General features: G+C 58.7%; 1 protein-coding gene across 2 annotated transcripts; it reads right to left on the minus strand.

Annotated features, from left to right (window-relative positions):
- Positions 1-1,692: 1,692 nt before the first annotated feature.
- Positions 1,693-10,623, minus strand: TMEM119 (transmembrane protein 119). 2 transcript variants are annotated; one of them, XM_034638730.1, is made up of 2 exons: positions 10,602-10,623; positions 1,693-3,319 (listed from the first exon to the last, which is right to left on the minus strand). In XM_034638730.1, the coding sequence occupies exons 1-2, from the start codon at positions 10,605-10,607 to the stop codon at positions 2,441-2,443; spliced, it is 885 nt and encodes a 294-aa protein (XP_034494621.1). In that variant the 5' UTR covers positions 10,608-10,623; the 3' UTR covers positions 1,693-2,440. The 2 variants fall into 2 exon arrangements, with proteins under 2 accessions (XP_034494621.1, XP_034494620.1); XM_034638729.1 differs by lacking the exon at positions 10,602-10,623 and adding an exon at positions 7,843-8,073.
- Between the last annotated feature and the right edge of the window lie 6,455 nt (positions 10,624-17,078).

A 17,078-nucleotide genomic window follows, 5' to 3' on the forward strand; every position in this document is an offset into this window, starting at 1 on the left:
GTTAGAGCTCAGAGGTGAAGGGGAGGGTGACTCCTGCTCTGGACTCAAACTACCTCCCAAGTCCCCACCCCCAGCAGTGCCCGGGGGACCCAGGCTATAACTAAGGCCACGCGCTTCATGTCCTCCGGCGGGCCCAGCTGACAATTAATGGGGAGCCATTGACCAGGGAGCTGCTGATTGCCAAACTCATGCCTGCCGGCTCCCCAGGAATCTCTAACATCTGCTTCTGTCTTACCAGAGTTTTACTTGTTCCGTGGAAGCTTCATGCGTACCCCAGCCATAGCCAATCACCTAGGATCCCGCGGGAGCTCAGAAACTAGGAGAGAAATTGTCACACACAGAGAGGGTGACTGATTTGGTCAGAGCCACACAGCACTCAGGCATCCATATTGGATTTTCCCTACATTCTTGGGCGGGGAGCCGGTCTGGGCTGAGAAAGGGAGGGCCCTTCCCCACTGCGAGAGACAGAGGCCATTGTGTGTTATGAAACCCAAACCCGGCCCCCTCCGAAGGGATGTGGGGTCAGCGGAGGAGAGGGGCTGGAGTGGGGTGGATCGCCCCCCTGCCCCCGGGGATCCAGCACTGCTCCCAGCCCAGCCACATCTGGATTCCAGCTGGCAGCTCGGGGGAGGAGGAGCAGTGGCTGCAGGAACTTGCCATCAAAGGCAAGGAAGAGCCTGGTAGGCGAGGAGACAAAGGCCAGGGCTGCCTCCGACCCCAGGACAAGGGTGCAGGGAGCATGGCATTGTCCGTGAGCCCCGTTCTAGTCCTCGGCCCCTCTGCCAGCAGACAGGAGACTGAAACCTTGGCTGGGAGCTCCCCTACTGCTCATGCTTCCTGGAAAAGGAGCCAGGCGGCTCTCCTGCAGCCACAGTGCAGAGCAGAACTGCTAGGAAGCCGGGTCTGTGTGGCCTCAAGCCCAGGGCTGGACTCAGCCTTGGGGGCAGGGGCTCCCACCCTGTGCTCCCGTTTCGCCCTCGTTTCACAATCATCTCATTTCACGAATCATCTCATTCGGATTCATCTCATTCAGCTTCTCAGCCCTGCCTGATGTGTCTCCCCCAGAAAGCTGCTCCCCACCCCATGGAACAGCCCAGAAGAAATACCTCACCCACACTTCCCGCCAGCAGACTCATTCCCCCCTCAGAAAACCAGTGAGGCTCAGGCCAGAGTAAAGGTTTATTGTGCTGGTTTTGCTATATTTCAGCACCTAAAAAATTGTGCAGAGGTCGGGGGGGCCCAGATGGAGGGATGAGGAAGAGGACCCCCCCCAGAGCCTCCCCAAATCAGGACGGAGCTCAGGCTCCCTTGTCAAAGGCTAAAGAATGCTGTGAGCGCAGGCTGCCAGACAACGCACGTGAGCAAAGGGTCGGGGGCCAGGGCCCCCTGCTCCAGGCTGGGTGTTAGAAACCCACCCACCCCCTCAGACTCCAGAGTGGGGCCCCCTCACACACGGCCCCCCAGCTTCTGGGCGGCTTTGGGGGCCTGACAAGAAAGGTTCGATTCATTCACCCCACGCCCGTAGCAGTAACGGGATGAGACGTCGTCCCCAGGCAGAGATGGTGGGCAGAACTTGAGTGGGCCTGAGCCCCCAGACCCCACACCTCTAACCCCAGAGCAACCGCAAACTGGGGGGGCACCTGCAGGAACATTTGGGGCAGTAATTTCCAGAGTGCGCTCTGCAAGATTTTATTCTGTAACTGTAAAAAAAAAAAAAAAAGTGCTCTTTGGTTAAAAACAGCTTGAGCTAGACCGAGCAAAACCAGATTCCACAGGGGGACTTTCCTGGAGTATTTGCAGAACGCTGGGGTGCTCTAAGAGTGGAGAGTGGGGGTGCAGGGAGTGGAGAGGCAGAGTTTCCTCAACGCACTAGCCCCCAAAACCCTTTTTCTGCAGAGTAGCTCGGGGAACGCAGCCTTGGACCCACTCCCTTAGGGGGCCGTCATGATGGATGCATGGGCCCCTCGGAAGCTTCCTGACTCTCCAGGCCCACTTCTGTGGTAACTCTGTCTGCTCTCACCCCAGGGGGCCTCGGCAGGTCCCGTTCGCCCTCGTCCCAAACTCCTAGTTACTCTTTTCTTCCCTAGCTCCGTGGAAAAGCGGCAAAGTTGGCCCCATCACGGGGGACCTGTGGCATATGTTGGCCCAAATGACAGGGCTGATTTCATGGGATGTAATATCATGAATATAATGGGGATCCTTCCCATCCCTCTCTTCCCAGAGAAGCTGTGTGTGGGACGCAGCCCTTTGGGGCTGCAGGGGCAAATGTTCCTGGAAGCCGGGGAGATTCCTGGGGTACGCTGGAGACCAGCGTCTCTGCCTGCAGCAGGGGGTGGCCTAGGAGGGGGTGTCAGGGAGCGGTCAGTGTCAAGGGCCTTTCCACACCCATGGAGGTGACCACTAGGAGTCCGACAGTCAGGGCCAGAGCCCCAGAGGCCTGTCAGACCTTGGGGACGACGCTGCAAGCACAAGGGCTCTCGGGGGGACCAGCGGCTCCCCTGGCTTCCTGGGCTAACAAAGGAGCCGCTTCCGGCTCTCCTTGGCCTTGGCCAGCCTCCCGGGCCCCCTCCGCCACGGCCGGGCACCGCTCCTCCGGCACCGCTGCTTTCTCCGCTGGGCTCGCACGTCCCTGGGCCTCCTGGTCCGCCTCCTGGCCGCCGCTCTCCTCTCCCTCCGACTTGCCCTCCATCCTGGCTCCGTCTCCGCTGCCCAGCGCAGCTCTGGCGGGGGACTTGAGGTTCTGGGTGGCGGCGAGGATGTCAGCCTGGAGCTGCTGGGAGGAATCCAGGGCCTCCTCGGGCCGGCCGTCGGGAGCCCGGTCGGGGACCTCGCTGAAGGCCCGGGGGCCCCCGGCCCGGTCACTCTGGTCCACGTACTTCTTCTCGGGGAAAGACGAGGGGTAGTAGGCCGAGGCCTTGTGCTTCTGGCGGGTGATGAGCGCGGCGCAGACGGTGAACATGAGCAGGAATGCCAGGGAGCCCACCACGGCGATGAGCATCACGTACTGGCGGAAGAAGTCCACGATCCCGTCCAGGAGGTTGGTGGGGGGCTTGGGGCCTGCCAGGGGCGTGGGCTGGGGCCCCACCGATGTGGGGCTCAGGGCCGGGGTCCGGGGCGGCGGGAGGCTTGGGGAGGAGGCCGATGAGCCCTCGGCCTCCCCGCTACCCCCTGTGTCCTCCAGGAAGCCAGCCTGCAGGGGTGCGGAGTAGGCCACCGCGGGTAGGGGCGCGGAGTAGGCCACCGCGGGCAGGGTCCTGAAGAGCAGCAGCACGGACGCCGCCAGCCTGGGGACCACCGCTGACACCATCCTGGCTGAGACCTGCGGGGCAGCGAGGCCGGAGAGGGGTCAGGGCGGAGCTCCAGGGCCTCAGGGGACACGGAGCACCTTCTAGCACGCCACTCCCCTTGCCCGCTGTACGATGGACCCTGCTCGTGCATGCGTGGGGTTCCTGCCTGCCCCTCCACGTCATCCTGAGACCCTGGAGGGACCCCCCCCTGCAGTGAGGCACCCCCCTTCTTATGTACCTCGGCACCCTCAGGGTTTCCTACCATATCTGGTATACCATATGTGCTCGATAAATGCATCTTGACGGACTTGGCAGAATTAATAACAATTTACCCTTTCGTAGCTTATCACGTGCCAGATACTATTTTGAGTTTCTTACAAAGAATTTCATTGAACCCTGAGAACCACCCAATGAGGGGTACTATTATTATCCCCAGGATCCAGGTATGGAAGCTGAGGCTCAGAGGAGTGAAGTCACTGGCAGGCAAGAGCTGGGGTTTGGAGCCAGGCCCGGAGAGGGAAATGGTCAGGTGGGCTGGGAGTAAGTCAGAAACGGAGCAACGGAGGGAGCTGACCCCTCCTCTGCTGGGGAACCCTCTCCAGCAGCCCCCAGCCCTTCTGTGGTCCCGGAACCCTTCTCTGGGAGACCCACAGGTTGTGAATCTTCCAGACTCCCTGAGCTCAGCAAAGGGCCTGGATGCCAGGAGCGTGGCTCTCACCTCAAGGCACAAAGCAGGGCCTGGAGGCCCGGGGAGGGGGTGGGGGGAACCCTCGTGCCTGAGACAAAGCTGCAGCAGAGTCCTATGGCCACCGCTAAATGGGAACCAGATGAGCCCCGCCCCTCCCCCTCTCCCCCCTGGAAGGCTGCTCCCGACATGAACCCCCAGACCCCATCTGGCCCAGACAGCCAGGCTGACTAATACATTCCGCATGGTCCAGGTTTCTGGAAGAGGCCAGCTCCTTAAACTCGGGCTCTCCCCGCCAGCCCTAGGGGGGCTGGGCCCTCAGACAAACCCAGGAGCCCCTTTCTGTGCCCCCTCGCAGGCTGTCCCCGAGAACCCCCTCCTGACCCGGGTGGGGCTCAAAGCGCCAAGACAGAAAAGCCTTGGGATCCCCTGTCTGACACCCTCTCTCAGGGGACCGAGATGGGGGACAGGGGTCCGGAGGCAAGGGGCAGGCCCAAGGCCACAGAATGAGGTCCTGGGCTGGAGGGGGAGGTCAGGTTCCCAACACTTGGATGCCCAGTCTTCAAAGCCTGCTCCCTAAAACGGCGGCTGTCCCGGCCTCGCGGGTCACCAAGGGGACTCGGGGAGGGAGGTAGTTATGATGTCAGGACGCTGAGTGGCTTCTTCCCACTGACCTGAAGCCTCCCAATTAAGTAGCACTGATGGAAACTAATCGTACTGACGTCAGTTTGGACAAACTGGCTCAGATGACCAGGAAAACCCAAAGGTAATTCCAGGACAGAAAAAGAGGCCGGGCTACTCAGAGGTTCGGCTTAAATGAGCAGATGATCCTGTGCTTTCATGGGGTGGGGGGGCCGCCCCCTTGGCCGGGCTTCACCCCTAGCGCAACCCTAGAGCGCGACCCTAGAGTTCCAATGGAGAGTTCCACCCGAGAGTGTGACGCTGGGGGCCGGGAGGAGGGCTGGAGGTTCCCAGATGGACAGCGACTTGCACAAGGACACACAGAGGGTACCTGTCAGAGCTGGGGTTTGAACCTTCCTCTGTGTGACTCAGAGAGTCCACACGCTTGCACCACACACGCGTACACACACACGTACACACACACACATCCATACCACACACCGTACACACACACACACACACTGCGCACTCTCGTGTGCCCCTGGAAGACACCAGGCGTCAGCTGGGACGGGGGGGGGCTTCCAAGCACCCCACGTTGAACATGTTAGCAAAGGTCCCCACAGGCAGCCTTGGTCTTCGGGGTCTTTGTCCACTGGTCACCTCCCTGCCTGCTGCAAGTCAAGCCCGGGAGACCTTCCGTGGTGGCAGCCAAGGCTTCTCCCCACACAGGGCAGCTATGAGTGGGCACAGGGGGCTCCACGGGGTCCGGCTCCGCGGGCTGACCCCTCCGGGCCTCACTGTCCCCGTCTGGAAATCGGGTCAGCGGGGAAGTGATCGCAGAGCCACGTGGGCCAGGGGAGACGACGCGCAGAAAGCGTCTGTCACAGGGTAGCTGCGGACCCAGGAAGGGCCTAGGCTCGCGAGCAGCCCCATTTCCACCCCAGCTAAGCCCAGGACGAGCGCCGTCTTCCCACCGGGCGGGTGGGTGGTTAGCTCCACCCAGCATGTAGACTGGCTCAGCCACCCGGCTCGGGAAGTGACCAAGCTTGCACCCTGTTGAGTGACATCTCAGCTCTGGCCACCCAGGAATCCAGGGCACAGGCATGTGTGTGCACACAGACGCACACACACACACAGACACAGATGCACGCACACACGCACAGAGACACAGACACGCATGCTCACACAAGCACAGAGACACAGACACACATATACACACACAGGCACACATAGAGACGTGCACAGACACACGTGCACACACAGAGACACGCGCGGACACACATGTACACACATGCACACACAGGCGCACACACAGAGACACGCATGGACACTCAGACACACATGTACACACAGACGCACACAGACACACACACACACAGAGACATGTGCGCGCACACATGTACACACACAGAGACATAGTCACACAGACACACACAGATACACACAGACACACATGCACACACACAGAGACACACATAGAGACATACAGACACACATACACAGAGACACACAGACACATGCACACAGACACACAGATACACAAGACAGACACACAGATATGCCCAGAGACAGACACACACACAGATACAGACACACACACACACACAGATACACACAGAGACAGACAGACACACATACACACACACGCGACAACGAGCTGGACAGAGGGAAGGGCCCCCTTCTCCCCGGAGCCTTGGGGTCAGGGACAGAGGGTAAGGAAAGAGGCCACACAAACGATCGCTGGCTCTTAGAGGCTGAGACCCCAACTCTCAGGTCCCCCACACCCCTCAACCTGGCTTCCTGGGAAAGGTGCAGGCAAAGCGTGGGGGACCCCTCCGGGCTTCAAAGGCAATGGCTGTGCGGCGCTGCATGAGGATCCCCCGCCCTCTCTGGGCCTCAGTTTCCCCTCTGTACAGTGGGCACGCTGGCCCAGGCAGCCCCGAAGCAATCAGTGTGTCCATCAGCTGTCCCCACCTCCTTCTGGGAGAGTCAGCCTGGCTTCCCGGGCCCTAACGTTTTCCAAGGCTCAGAGGGAGCTGGGGTCAGGCCCACCCCTCTCATTTTAGCCAAGAGGAAACTCAGGCCCGAGACTGGGAATGGCCAGCCCGGGGTCCCACCAGGCGAGCAGAGGGGGACTATCCCAGGGGAAGTCACCGCCCAGCTCCGTGTCCTGGGGTCGGGCACATCACCTCTGTGAGCCTCGGCTTCCGCATCTGTGCAGTGGGGCTAAGGGCCACTCCCTGGACGATGGTCAGGACAAGAATCAGCTGTGCCAGATGAGGAGGCCGTACCAATTAAAGGCACCACATGATCGTGCGGGACCCCCGGCTTGGAGGAGGGCCTCCCTCTGGAGCCCAGCTCACTCGGGTTTGTGGCTTTAAAGGTGGTGATGGCCCCTCCAGAGGCCAGGAATAGGCAGATGATGCAAATCCACCCTAGGGCCTAGAGACCTGAGGCTGAGGGGCCGGAGCCGCTGCCCCACCCCCACCCAGAGACTGGTGGCCAGAGGGGGAGGGGCAGCCCACGAAAACCTGGCTTCAATTAGTGGCTTTTGGGGGAAGAAGGTCTGGCTGAAGCGCTACCCCCCCTGCCCGGGGGTAGCCAAGGACAGGGACTCGGGCCCCTTGGAAGGGAGGCCAGGAGAGGGAAGGGGAGTCCTGAGGCTCAAAATATACACCCGCACATAGCAGCAGCAGCATAGACACACAATACACGGACACACAATATACAGACACACAACACACACTAACCTGTTTCACAACACACACACACAACAACAGGGACACGCAAGGCCCAGACACCCCAGAAAGTCTGCACAGCCCACCAGCATGGATACAGAGGACAGACAACAGACCCACAACAGGCTGATTCTCTGGCCACGAGAGCGCAGACACAATCTCCTGACACACACTTGGTCCCCCACAGACGGGGCAATGTGGGCCACGCGACCCTCCCGCGGACCCTGGGCCAACCACCCTGGTGCCCACTTTTCGAGGGCACATCCCCTCCGGTTAGGCCACAACTGCACACACGCACAGGGCCGGCCCCGCACGCGGGACACGGAGAAGGTGCACACACATTCCGTCGCCCGAACCCTCAGCACGGATCCCAAGCGCGCACACGCGGCACCATTCAGTGCTCCGACGGCGCAGGAACTCCGAGACGCCCCCCAAAGTGCTTGCGCCGGCCCCCAGGCCCTAAACCCCAAGCGCCGCAGGCTCCCCGGACAGAGGGCCCGCCGCAACTCACCCGTCCGTCCGTACGCAGGCCGGGCTGCTCCCGCCAGGTGGAGCGACAGGGAGTGCCAGCTGCCGCTGCTCCGGGCTGACGACGCCGCCCACCCTCCTGCCCCCGCCTTCGCCTCCCGCCCGGGCCGCCGCGGGGCCAGCTTGATTCCATTAAGAGGGTTTGGGGTGGGGACAGGGGAGGGGCGGGGCTGCGCTCGGCCACACACACAGGATCCCCCCTGCTCCCCGCTCCCACTCCCGCAGGCGCCCCTCCAGCTCTGGGGAACGCCAGATGGGACACTTCCTCCCCGACCCTGGGTCCCCAGCGCTGGCCCCGGGCAGACAGACAGAGGGAGCTGTCCTGCCGTGCCCCAGAACAGCGAGCTGGGGCCTGCCTCCTTTCTGATGGGGATAACGAGGTCTGGGAGGTTCAGGGGCCCTTGGAAGTGAGCAGGAAAGTCCCCCGGCCCCGGTTCCAGCTGTGACTCAGGTTTTCCAGAGGCTGGGGTGCAGGGTGAGAGCAGAGTGTGTTTCAGGGAGAGCATGAGCTCAGGCCAGCCGGAGGGTCCAGGCCTGCGGCAGGGAACAGCTCTCTGGCACCCACAGTCTGGTCCTGGCCAGGCTCTTCCCTTGTCAGGGCCCCAGTTAGCTTATTTGCCAGGGTGGGCAGGAAGTTTTCTGGGCTCCCTCTGGCTCTGACACTTTAACATCCGTGGCTTAATGGGACCCCAAATGGAGTAGCCAGAGCAGGAGTCGGGGCGGGGGGAGGGCATTTCATAGGTGGGCAAAGTGAGGCAGGGTGCAGTCAAGTGGCTCAAATGGGAAACTGAGGCAAGTCAGTAGTAGCCCCTGGAACTGGGATCTCTGGCTGCCCTGAGGACTCCAGTGGGTCAGCGGCCCTTTGCATTCATTCATTCACATGCCCATTGATTCATTCACATGCCCATTCATTCATTCATTCATTCAGCGAATGCTTAATGAACACCTGTGGTGTGCCAATCAGGTTTCAGAGGCAGATCAGACACAACCCAGCCCCTCGAGGAGCTCACACAGAAGTAAATTACTTTTCTTACAAAACAGAAAGGGGTCAGTGGCGGGAGAGCAGTCAGGCCAACGGCTAAGGGAATCCCAGAGCCAGCAGAGGTCCTCTGAGAGAAGGAGGCAGGGAAGTTATCTTGGAGGATGTGGCTTGTGAGCGAGCAGAGTCTTAACAGGAGACTCCGGAGAGGCCTCCCAGGGAGAAGGACCGGCGTGGATAAAGGCAGAGGGGCCGGAATGCCGTCCTGTAATTATATGAGGCTGGAGCATAGGTGGACAGAAGGGAGGAGCAGGTAATGAGGGTGGGAGTCAGCAAGAGCCAGGCTAAAGTGTCAGAATGTCACTTATCCACCAGGCAGTAGGGAGCCACAGAAGGTATGGGGCAGGGGGCAGTGCATGAATCCACAGTTCCTGCCCACCCTTTAGGAACCAGGACTCCAGATGACTGTCATTCCTTCCAATGGTCCCAGCAACCTCTACTCACCTCCAAAAACGGGGGGAGGGGACTGTTGTTTGTTTGGAAAATAAAACCAGAGAAGTTCCCATTTTCTCTCGGGATCACCCCCAAATCCTGCATCCTCAAGGGAACGGACGCACACGCCCTCCCCCCAGGTGTGAGATGCCGTCCACCCACATGTCGCAGCTTTCCAGATGGCTAGGGGGCAGCCCAGGGCTCCAGGGGAGGAGCCGCTCTGCCACGTCTGAGGGCTACCGGGAATCTGACCCTAAGAAATCAAGAGGCAGGGGCCGCAACCCTACCAATCAGGGCCTGCCCCCAGCTGGGATGAACCAGATGCCCCAGCCTGAGTCAGGGTCCTGTTCTGTGCTCCTCCTTTGGCTGCGGGCAGACAGACCCGAGTTCCAATCCTCCCTCCACCGAGTCCTGCCTCCCATGGAGCCTCTGTTTTGTCACCTGAAAACTGAGGACAGAGAATCTCAGCTGCTCACAAGGCTGCTGGGAAAAGTCAGAGGCGCCGGAGGGCAGAAATTGCCTAGATGCCAAGCGTATGCGTTTCCTACGGTCACTGTAACAAATGGCCACATGTTTTCAATGGCTGAAAACAACACACAGGGCTCCGTGCATGCCGGCATCTTCAGGGCCGGAGGAATCTAGAAGCTGCCTGCACTACTTGGCTTATAGGCTCTTCCTCTGTCCTCACAGCAAGTGGCAGCAGGCTGAGTCCTTCCAGTACCATCTCTCTGGCTCTCTTCCAACCTCTCTCCCAATTTCAGGGACACTTGGGACGACATTGAGCCCACCCAGGTTGCCCAGGGTGATTCCCCATCTACTATCCTTAACTTAATCCCATCCGCAAAGCCCTTTTGCCATGCTGCGTGACACATTCATATCCGCAGGTTCTAGGGGTGGGGTTGGGGACATCTCTGGGGAGAGGGTCCTAGTCTGTCTCCTGCACGGAGATTGAATATTGTTACTTGTTTCCTGCAGAGCTGGAGTCATCCCACCCTCCAAAGTGCAGAGTTTTCCTCCCCTCCACGGAGCCTCAGGCCCAGAAGGCCCCATGAGTGCTTGGGGGAAGGTGGAGAAATAAGCAAAGCCTGTTTGACAGATGTGCAAACTGAGGTTCACAGCAGGGTGACCTCGCCGGGATCCAACAGCACGTGGGGATCCAGAGCCCTTTCTTCTTCACCAGCTCCTGTGCCTTACTTGGAAATGAAACTGCCAGGCCAGTGACCGCCCCACCACCAAGGGGCCCGTTCCCCACAGTAGGGCCCCTCGACTACCTCCATCTGCCCCGTGGCCGTCCAATCAGACCATGTCAACACATGCTCTCCTGAAGCCAGACGTCCCAAGCCACAGTGTGAGCACAGCAGACACGTCAGTCACCCCTGCAAGAAAAGAAGGATCCCTGAGTTCCAGCCCCAGCTCATGGCCCAAGTGTGGGGGTGCTGGGCAAATCCCTGCCTCTCTCTGGGGTGCAGCTAAATGTGGGGTTGGACTAGATGTCTGCCACAAGCCTGCCAACACTGAGGTTCCAATGCTCTAGCATTCTGCCCCTCCTTCATTCTACAAATTTCTCTTGACATTTACTTCATCCCCAGCCAGTGTTGGGCTCTGGGAGACAATGATGAGCAAACATGGGCACAGAGCTTACAGAGTGGAAGGGAGACCTGCAATAAACAAGTAAACAAACAAATGAATCTCTAACTGCACACTGTGCTAAGAGCTGAGCTGGGGCAGTTCTCGTGCTGTAGGGGGCTAGTCTGGACCCAGAGCTCATGGGAGCCTCTGTGAGGAGGTAATGGTAGAGCTGCTCATGAAAGATGAGGAGGAGGTATTCCGGAGGGCAAGGGTGCAAGAGGATTCCCAGCAGCGGGGATAGCATGTGCAAAGGCCCTGAGGTAGATGGCACCCAGTACCTTCAGAACAGCTCCTAAAGGTTATTATCGATTAAGAGTAGATGAGCCAGGTCTGCGGGGTCTGTTTTGTGCACTGCCATAATGCCAGCATCTAGGACAGTGCCTGGCACACAGTAGGTGCTCAATAAATTGATGTGTGCATGACCACTCTGACCTCCCCTCTTGCATTCCCAGGTTTTGACAACCTCATGCTCTGAGAGTTTGCTCCAGCCGCTCTCCGTCTATCCGAGGGTCTCACGTTCTACACTCTCTAGTCCCAGGACCTGCTGTGGGGCCCAGGCCAGATGATCCCTATGGCCCCCACTGCCATGGCTCCAAGGGGTGCGGGCAGGCTTGTGGCACGGAATAGGCCAGGCCACTCGTTTGCAACCTATAATTCCAGCCTTGAAGCAATTCAGAGACCCCACCCTGTGCCCACCGTACAATTAACAGCTGCGCCCCCGCCCTGCTGAACAGCCATGGCCAAGGAGGCAGGGAAGGGGAGGAAACCCCCCACGCCCCAAGTCTCTGCCACGGTCCTCCCCAGTGGAGCCCAGGGCAGCCTGGCCCACCACAGCCCCAAGCTCTAGCCTCTGGTGGGCTCGGAGTCACTTCTAATTACACAGCCCTCAGGCCACTGGGGCCTGCCCTCCCGGCAAAAATATCCCAAGCCTTTCATGTGGCTGGAGAGGCCTGGGCTGTGGCCCCATCACAGCATAGTTCTGGCCTTCAGAGGGACACCCATGGCGTGGTCTCCTGTGGGGTGCTCCAAGGAGGCAGAATGGGCCTCGTCTGGGCAGGCCAGAGCTCTAGGTGTGTCGTGAAACCTCCCTGGGCCTCAGTTTCCTCACCCATAAATCAGAGAGGTTCACTCACTCCCCAGCTATTTGCTGAGTGTCAGCGGGTGCCAGGACCTGTGCCAGGTGCAGAGAGCCACGATGCACTGTCCTCCATGCCCCCCTTGCCTGACCACACCCCTGCGTATCTTCTAACTCAGTCGTCACCACCTCCAGGAAGCCCTCCCTGACCCCATCCTCTGGAGAGGGAGATCAGCGGCCTCCTCCAGGCTCTCGTACCACTAGGATCCCACTGGGAGCACTGAACACACTGGGCCATCATGGCCCTGTTGACATAGGACTCTAAACAGTCAGTTTCTCGGGTCCAGCATCAGGGCCTTTTCTGTTAAGCAATCCCCAATACCAGCGCCTGGACACAGCAGGTGCTCAAAAAATGCCATCCGCTGGCTGAATGACTTTAGCCCGATCTGCCCATGTTACAGATGGGAAAATGAGGCTCAGGGAGGGGAGACACTGACATTACTTTGCTCTGCACCAGCTCCTGCATGGGAAAAAGACAGACCCAGCCCCTGCCTCAGGGAACTCTTAGTAGGGGGTACAGGGGAGCCACAGGTCAACTGGCAAATCAGGAAGATAACCCAACACTGCAGAGTACTATCAAGGAGACAAAAAGGATACAGAGTAGCTTAGAAGCAGGTGGGGGAAGGTGCCTGGGCTGCTATTTTAGCAACTGTGGTCAGGCACAGCCCCTCAGAAGAGGTTTCTGAACTGAGACCTGCAGGATAAAGAGAAGCTAGGCACTCGAGGACCAGGAGGAAGAGCTCCCTGGGCCAAGGGAACAGGAAGTGCAAAGGCCCTGAGGTGGAAAAGTCTTGGCGTGAGGACTCTTCCAAGAAAACAAGACTGGGTGCCGATCTGATAAGACCAGGGACTAGTTAGAGCTTGGAAATGGGGAGACCCGCATTAGTTCCTGGCTCTGTCCTCACACACTGTGTGACCCGAGCCTCAGTTTCCCTTCCTGCATCAGGAAGGGTCGGGGTGGCTCCTCCAAGCTCTGTCGTTCAGTGGTTTTAAGTAAAATCTCCACTTGTTTCCCTTGTTTGCCCACCCCCTCGCCAACGACCAGATGCTCACCCACTATGGATGGGAGAGAAGAATAGCACAGCCTCTTTGAAAAACAGTCTGGCAGTTTCTACAAAGTTAGCCATCCACTTCCGGGTGGCCCAGCCTCTCTTTTGTAGGTATCTACCCAAAAGAAATAAAAACACATATCCACACAAAGACAAAAATGCCCATAATTGCTCAATTCATAAAAGCAAAAAATCTGGAAACAACCCCAATGTCCACCAGGAGAAAAACGGATGTACAGACAGCGAGATGTCCATTCAGGGGAGCGCTTCTCCGCAGTGCAGGGAAGAGGCAGGAGACAGACAGGTTGGCGAAGTCCCATGCACACGCTGAGCGAAAGACCTAGGCCAAAAGAACACGCTCTGGGTGATGCCATTTACATGACATTATGGAAAAGACACAAAACTCAGCTACGGGAACAGACGTCAGAGGAGCAGTTATCCTTGGGGGGCTGTCCACTGGAAAGAGGCACAAAGGGACCTCCCGGGGCTGGAAATGCGCAGTATCTAGACCCAGGTGGCGGTTACGGGGGTGCGCGCGTATGGAAAAATCAAGGTGCCTGCTTCAGTTTGGTGTGGTTTATGTAGGTTATGACTCAATTAAAAGTTCTCTTAAAAAAAAAAAAAAAGACCTCCGCATCCCTCTCTTCTTTTGACGGGGGCAGGGGGAGCCTGTGGGATCTCTGGCTTCCTGGGGCCGTGGTGGCCGGGCCAGCTGCAGGCTGCCTTGTAAACATTTACATTTCCCCACTCGGTAAGGACCAGTTCCTTAGCTGTTAGCCCCGCAGGGAAGCCGTGGAGGGAAGGAATGTAAGCACGGGCTGCCGGCTGGCCTCACGCTCCCCATCCGCAGACTGCCCACTGGGTGCCCTCCGGGAAGTTGTCCCCAGGAGTTCCTGCCACCCCCGCCCCACCTGCTACCCCATCAGAGAAGGAATTGAGAAGATGCTTCCAAATTCCTTTGTAGCACTGCTGGAAATGGGGGGAGGGGGCTGCCCGACTTTGAGCAGAAGGAGGCTGGCTGAGAGGGAGAAGTGGGGAGGCTTGGGGCTGAACTTCAGGGGGTCCTAAGTCACCCAAACACCAGTACATCAGCCCACATTCCTCCTGCTTTCTTTCTGCCCCTTTGCTGTACACTAGGACCTTCTGTCCCATCTTCCTTCTCTCTTGTCTTTCCTCTTTTCCTCCCTTCTTCCCTCCCTCCTTCCTTCTCTTTCTCTCTCTCTCTCTCTCTCTCTCTCTCAGTACTCACTGAGCACACACTACATGCCAGACGCTTCCCAAGCCCTAGGGCTACAGCAGAGAACAACGCAGATAAAAATCTCCGTTCTCGTGGAGCTGACATTCTAGTGGGACAAGGAAGACAATTAAAGCGGTCACTTAGTGATGTCTCTATGGCCTGGTCTGGAGAAAATTCAGGGAAAGGGTGACGTTCCAGCAAAGCTCTGAGGGTGGCAGAGACTGAGTCAGAGATGATGAGAGGAAGAGCATTCCAGGAAGAGCCAAGGTCCTGGGGTAGGGGTGCCTTGCATTTTTGAGGAGCGGGGGAAAAAGTGTCCGGTGTGGCCAGAACAGAGTGAGTGGGGGCACAGCGGGAGGAAGTGACGTCAGAGGCCACCAGGGCCAGATCAGGCAGGGCCTCTGCGGTCACTGGCAGCGGGTTGGGCTTTTACTGTAGATGAAGGCCCAACCATGGGTCCCTACGTGTGCAAAACCTCCCACCACTTCTCTCCTTGCATCAAGCCCTTCTCCTCTTCACCCACCCCAACACACACACACACACACAAACACACGCACACACACACACACGCACACGGACTCTTAAGAGATGGCTCTAGGTCTCATCTCTGGGAAGGAGAAGGGGGCTCCATATGAGGCCCCCATGAAAGTCACACAGATCCCCCAGCCTTCCCTGTGGCTCCTTCCACCCTGACCACCAGCTTCTGACTCAGCCAGGACCGGAAACTGGGCTGGTGGGGGCTCCCACTGAGCCACCTCCTCCTGGCAGCTGCCACGAGTCCATCTTCTGCAGCCGGGCCCAGGGACATCCTCGCAGACAGGGTCCTTCCACAGCATCCAGATCCGCCTGCCATGTGGGAAAGGGCCACACGGGGGTAAAACCCAAGATGACCTGTTCTTCAGGGACCTCTGGGATCTGCTGCTTGGAAGCTGTGCGACCTGGGGCTAGGTTACTCAACTCCTCTGGGCCTCAGTTTCCTCATCTGTAAAATGGGAGTAATAGTGACATCCTCATCCCCAGGGTTATTATGAGAGATCAATGAGCCTTGGCACCTGGCACTAAATAAATATGCTAATAATAATAATAACAGCAACCAAGTGACACGAGGGACAGGGAACGTGCATCACACATCTGGACAGCAGTGAACACTGAAGCCTGGCATACAGCAGGCACTCCGTAAGGCTACTGGAGGGAAAGGGGCAGAGCAATTAGCCCCGCCCCCACCCCCACCTGCCAGCAGGTCAGTTGGCAAGGGGTGCCCCCATCCTTAGAGGGGTGTGCATGCAGGCCGGGGGCTCCCTTCCACACCCCTGCCCCTGCCACGCAGCCGGGGCTCCTGGTGCAGGCAGCGGGCTGCTCTCCCCCAGGGTTAATTCAGACCTCCCTGAGCAGGGACCCAGGGGGCGCTGGCCAGGGGGGATGGGCCCCGACAGCTGGAAACATCTGGTTTGAATTGTCGGTTAGAAGCCCTGGCCAGGCAGCTAAGGAATTTGTGAGCTAATTTTAGGCCAAAAGACAGAGAGCTCAGCAGGGCGGGGGTTTGCTCCCCAAACCACAGGGCGGGGCTTCGAGGTTTAGGGGGACAGGGAGGCCTCCACGGTGCGGCTCAGGTGGTCCAAGTCTGCCCTGAAGGCAGGGACCGTCTCTCCCCAGATGGGCCATAACTGGGCACTGATAATGTGCCAGCCACATGCGTGGTCACCTCTCTTGGCCTTCAGGTTAGCAAGGACTCAGCTCCCCATTTCACAGGTATGGAAGCTGAGGCCCCCAGAGGTTAGAGAGTTGCCCACTGTCCTGCAACTGGTAAGCAGTGGAACCAGGATTCGAACCAGGACTGCCTGACTCTAAGCCCTACACTGAAGGCTCCCTGGGTCTCCACCCCTGGTGTTCACGTTTTTGTCAGTCCCATTGCTTTGCCTCCCTGGCCACACCCTCGCAAAGCCTCCCTTGCTCACGCGTTGATTCAGTAAATGTCCCCTGAACCTCTACTGCGAGCCAAGCCCTGGGCAGTAACGAGGGGAGAGTGAACGTGAGGGGCAGGGGCCCCCGCCCTTGCACAGCAAAAATCGGTATCTCAACATTACTGCAGACAGTCATCAGTGCCTTGAAGGGAAAAGGGGGTTGTTGGAACGAAGACCTATGGGCAGCGCTGCAGAGAAGGCCTCTCTGAAGAGGTGATGTCAAGCTGAGACCAAAAGGATGGGACAATGCCAGCCATGCAGACATCTGGGAAGAGAACATCAGGTAGAGGGAACAGCAAGTGCAAAGGTCCTGAGGCAGGAGCACGTGAAGAATAAAGAGCAAGAAGGCTCATGTGGCCAGAGCACAGTGAGAGGGAGAATATCGTCCTACATGTTCATGTGTACCCAGCGATTTGCTGAGGCACTGCCGAAACTCTGCAGGAAATCTCTGAAGCCTCTCCCTGGAGGGCCCAGCGGCTGGACAACAGGGTCTCAGGAAAGAACCACCCCAAGGGAGCAGGGGGGCAGCCCGCAACCAGTGCTGAGGCTGGAGGGGAGGGTGGTTCATGTGCACATGACTTCCCTGGCAGAGTTCATGTACCTTGGAAAGGGGCCTGTGTCTGTGCCACTTTGGCACCCCAGTTTCCTGTCTGGAGGCCAATTTCGCTCTCCTTTCTTGGGAAAAGCAGCCCCGAGCCCGTCCCGTCGCAAGGTTCAGTGACGGCGTTCTCGCTCCG

This window comes from Ailuropoda melanoleuca, chromosome 12 (genome assembly GCF_002007445.2).
Source record: "Ailuropoda melanoleuca isolate Jingjing chromosome 12, ASM200744v2, whole genome shotgun sequence".
Taxonomy (NCBI): domain Eukaryota; kingdom Metazoa; phylum Chordata; class Mammalia; order Carnivora; family Ursidae; genus Ailuropoda; species Ailuropoda melanoleuca.

What these genes read in the sequence shown, in the direction of transcription:
- TMEM119 (XM_034638729.1), bottom strand. Translation starts at nt 7,992, where the DNA reads ATGGAATCAAGCTGGCCCCGCGGCGGCCCGGGCGGGAGGCGAAGGCGG. An exon ending in GCCTGCGTACGGACGGACGG is followed by an intron (nt 3,320 to 7,842) that starts GTGAGTTGCGGC and finishes GCTGCCCCGCAG; the next exon opens with GTCTCAGCCAGGATGGTGTC.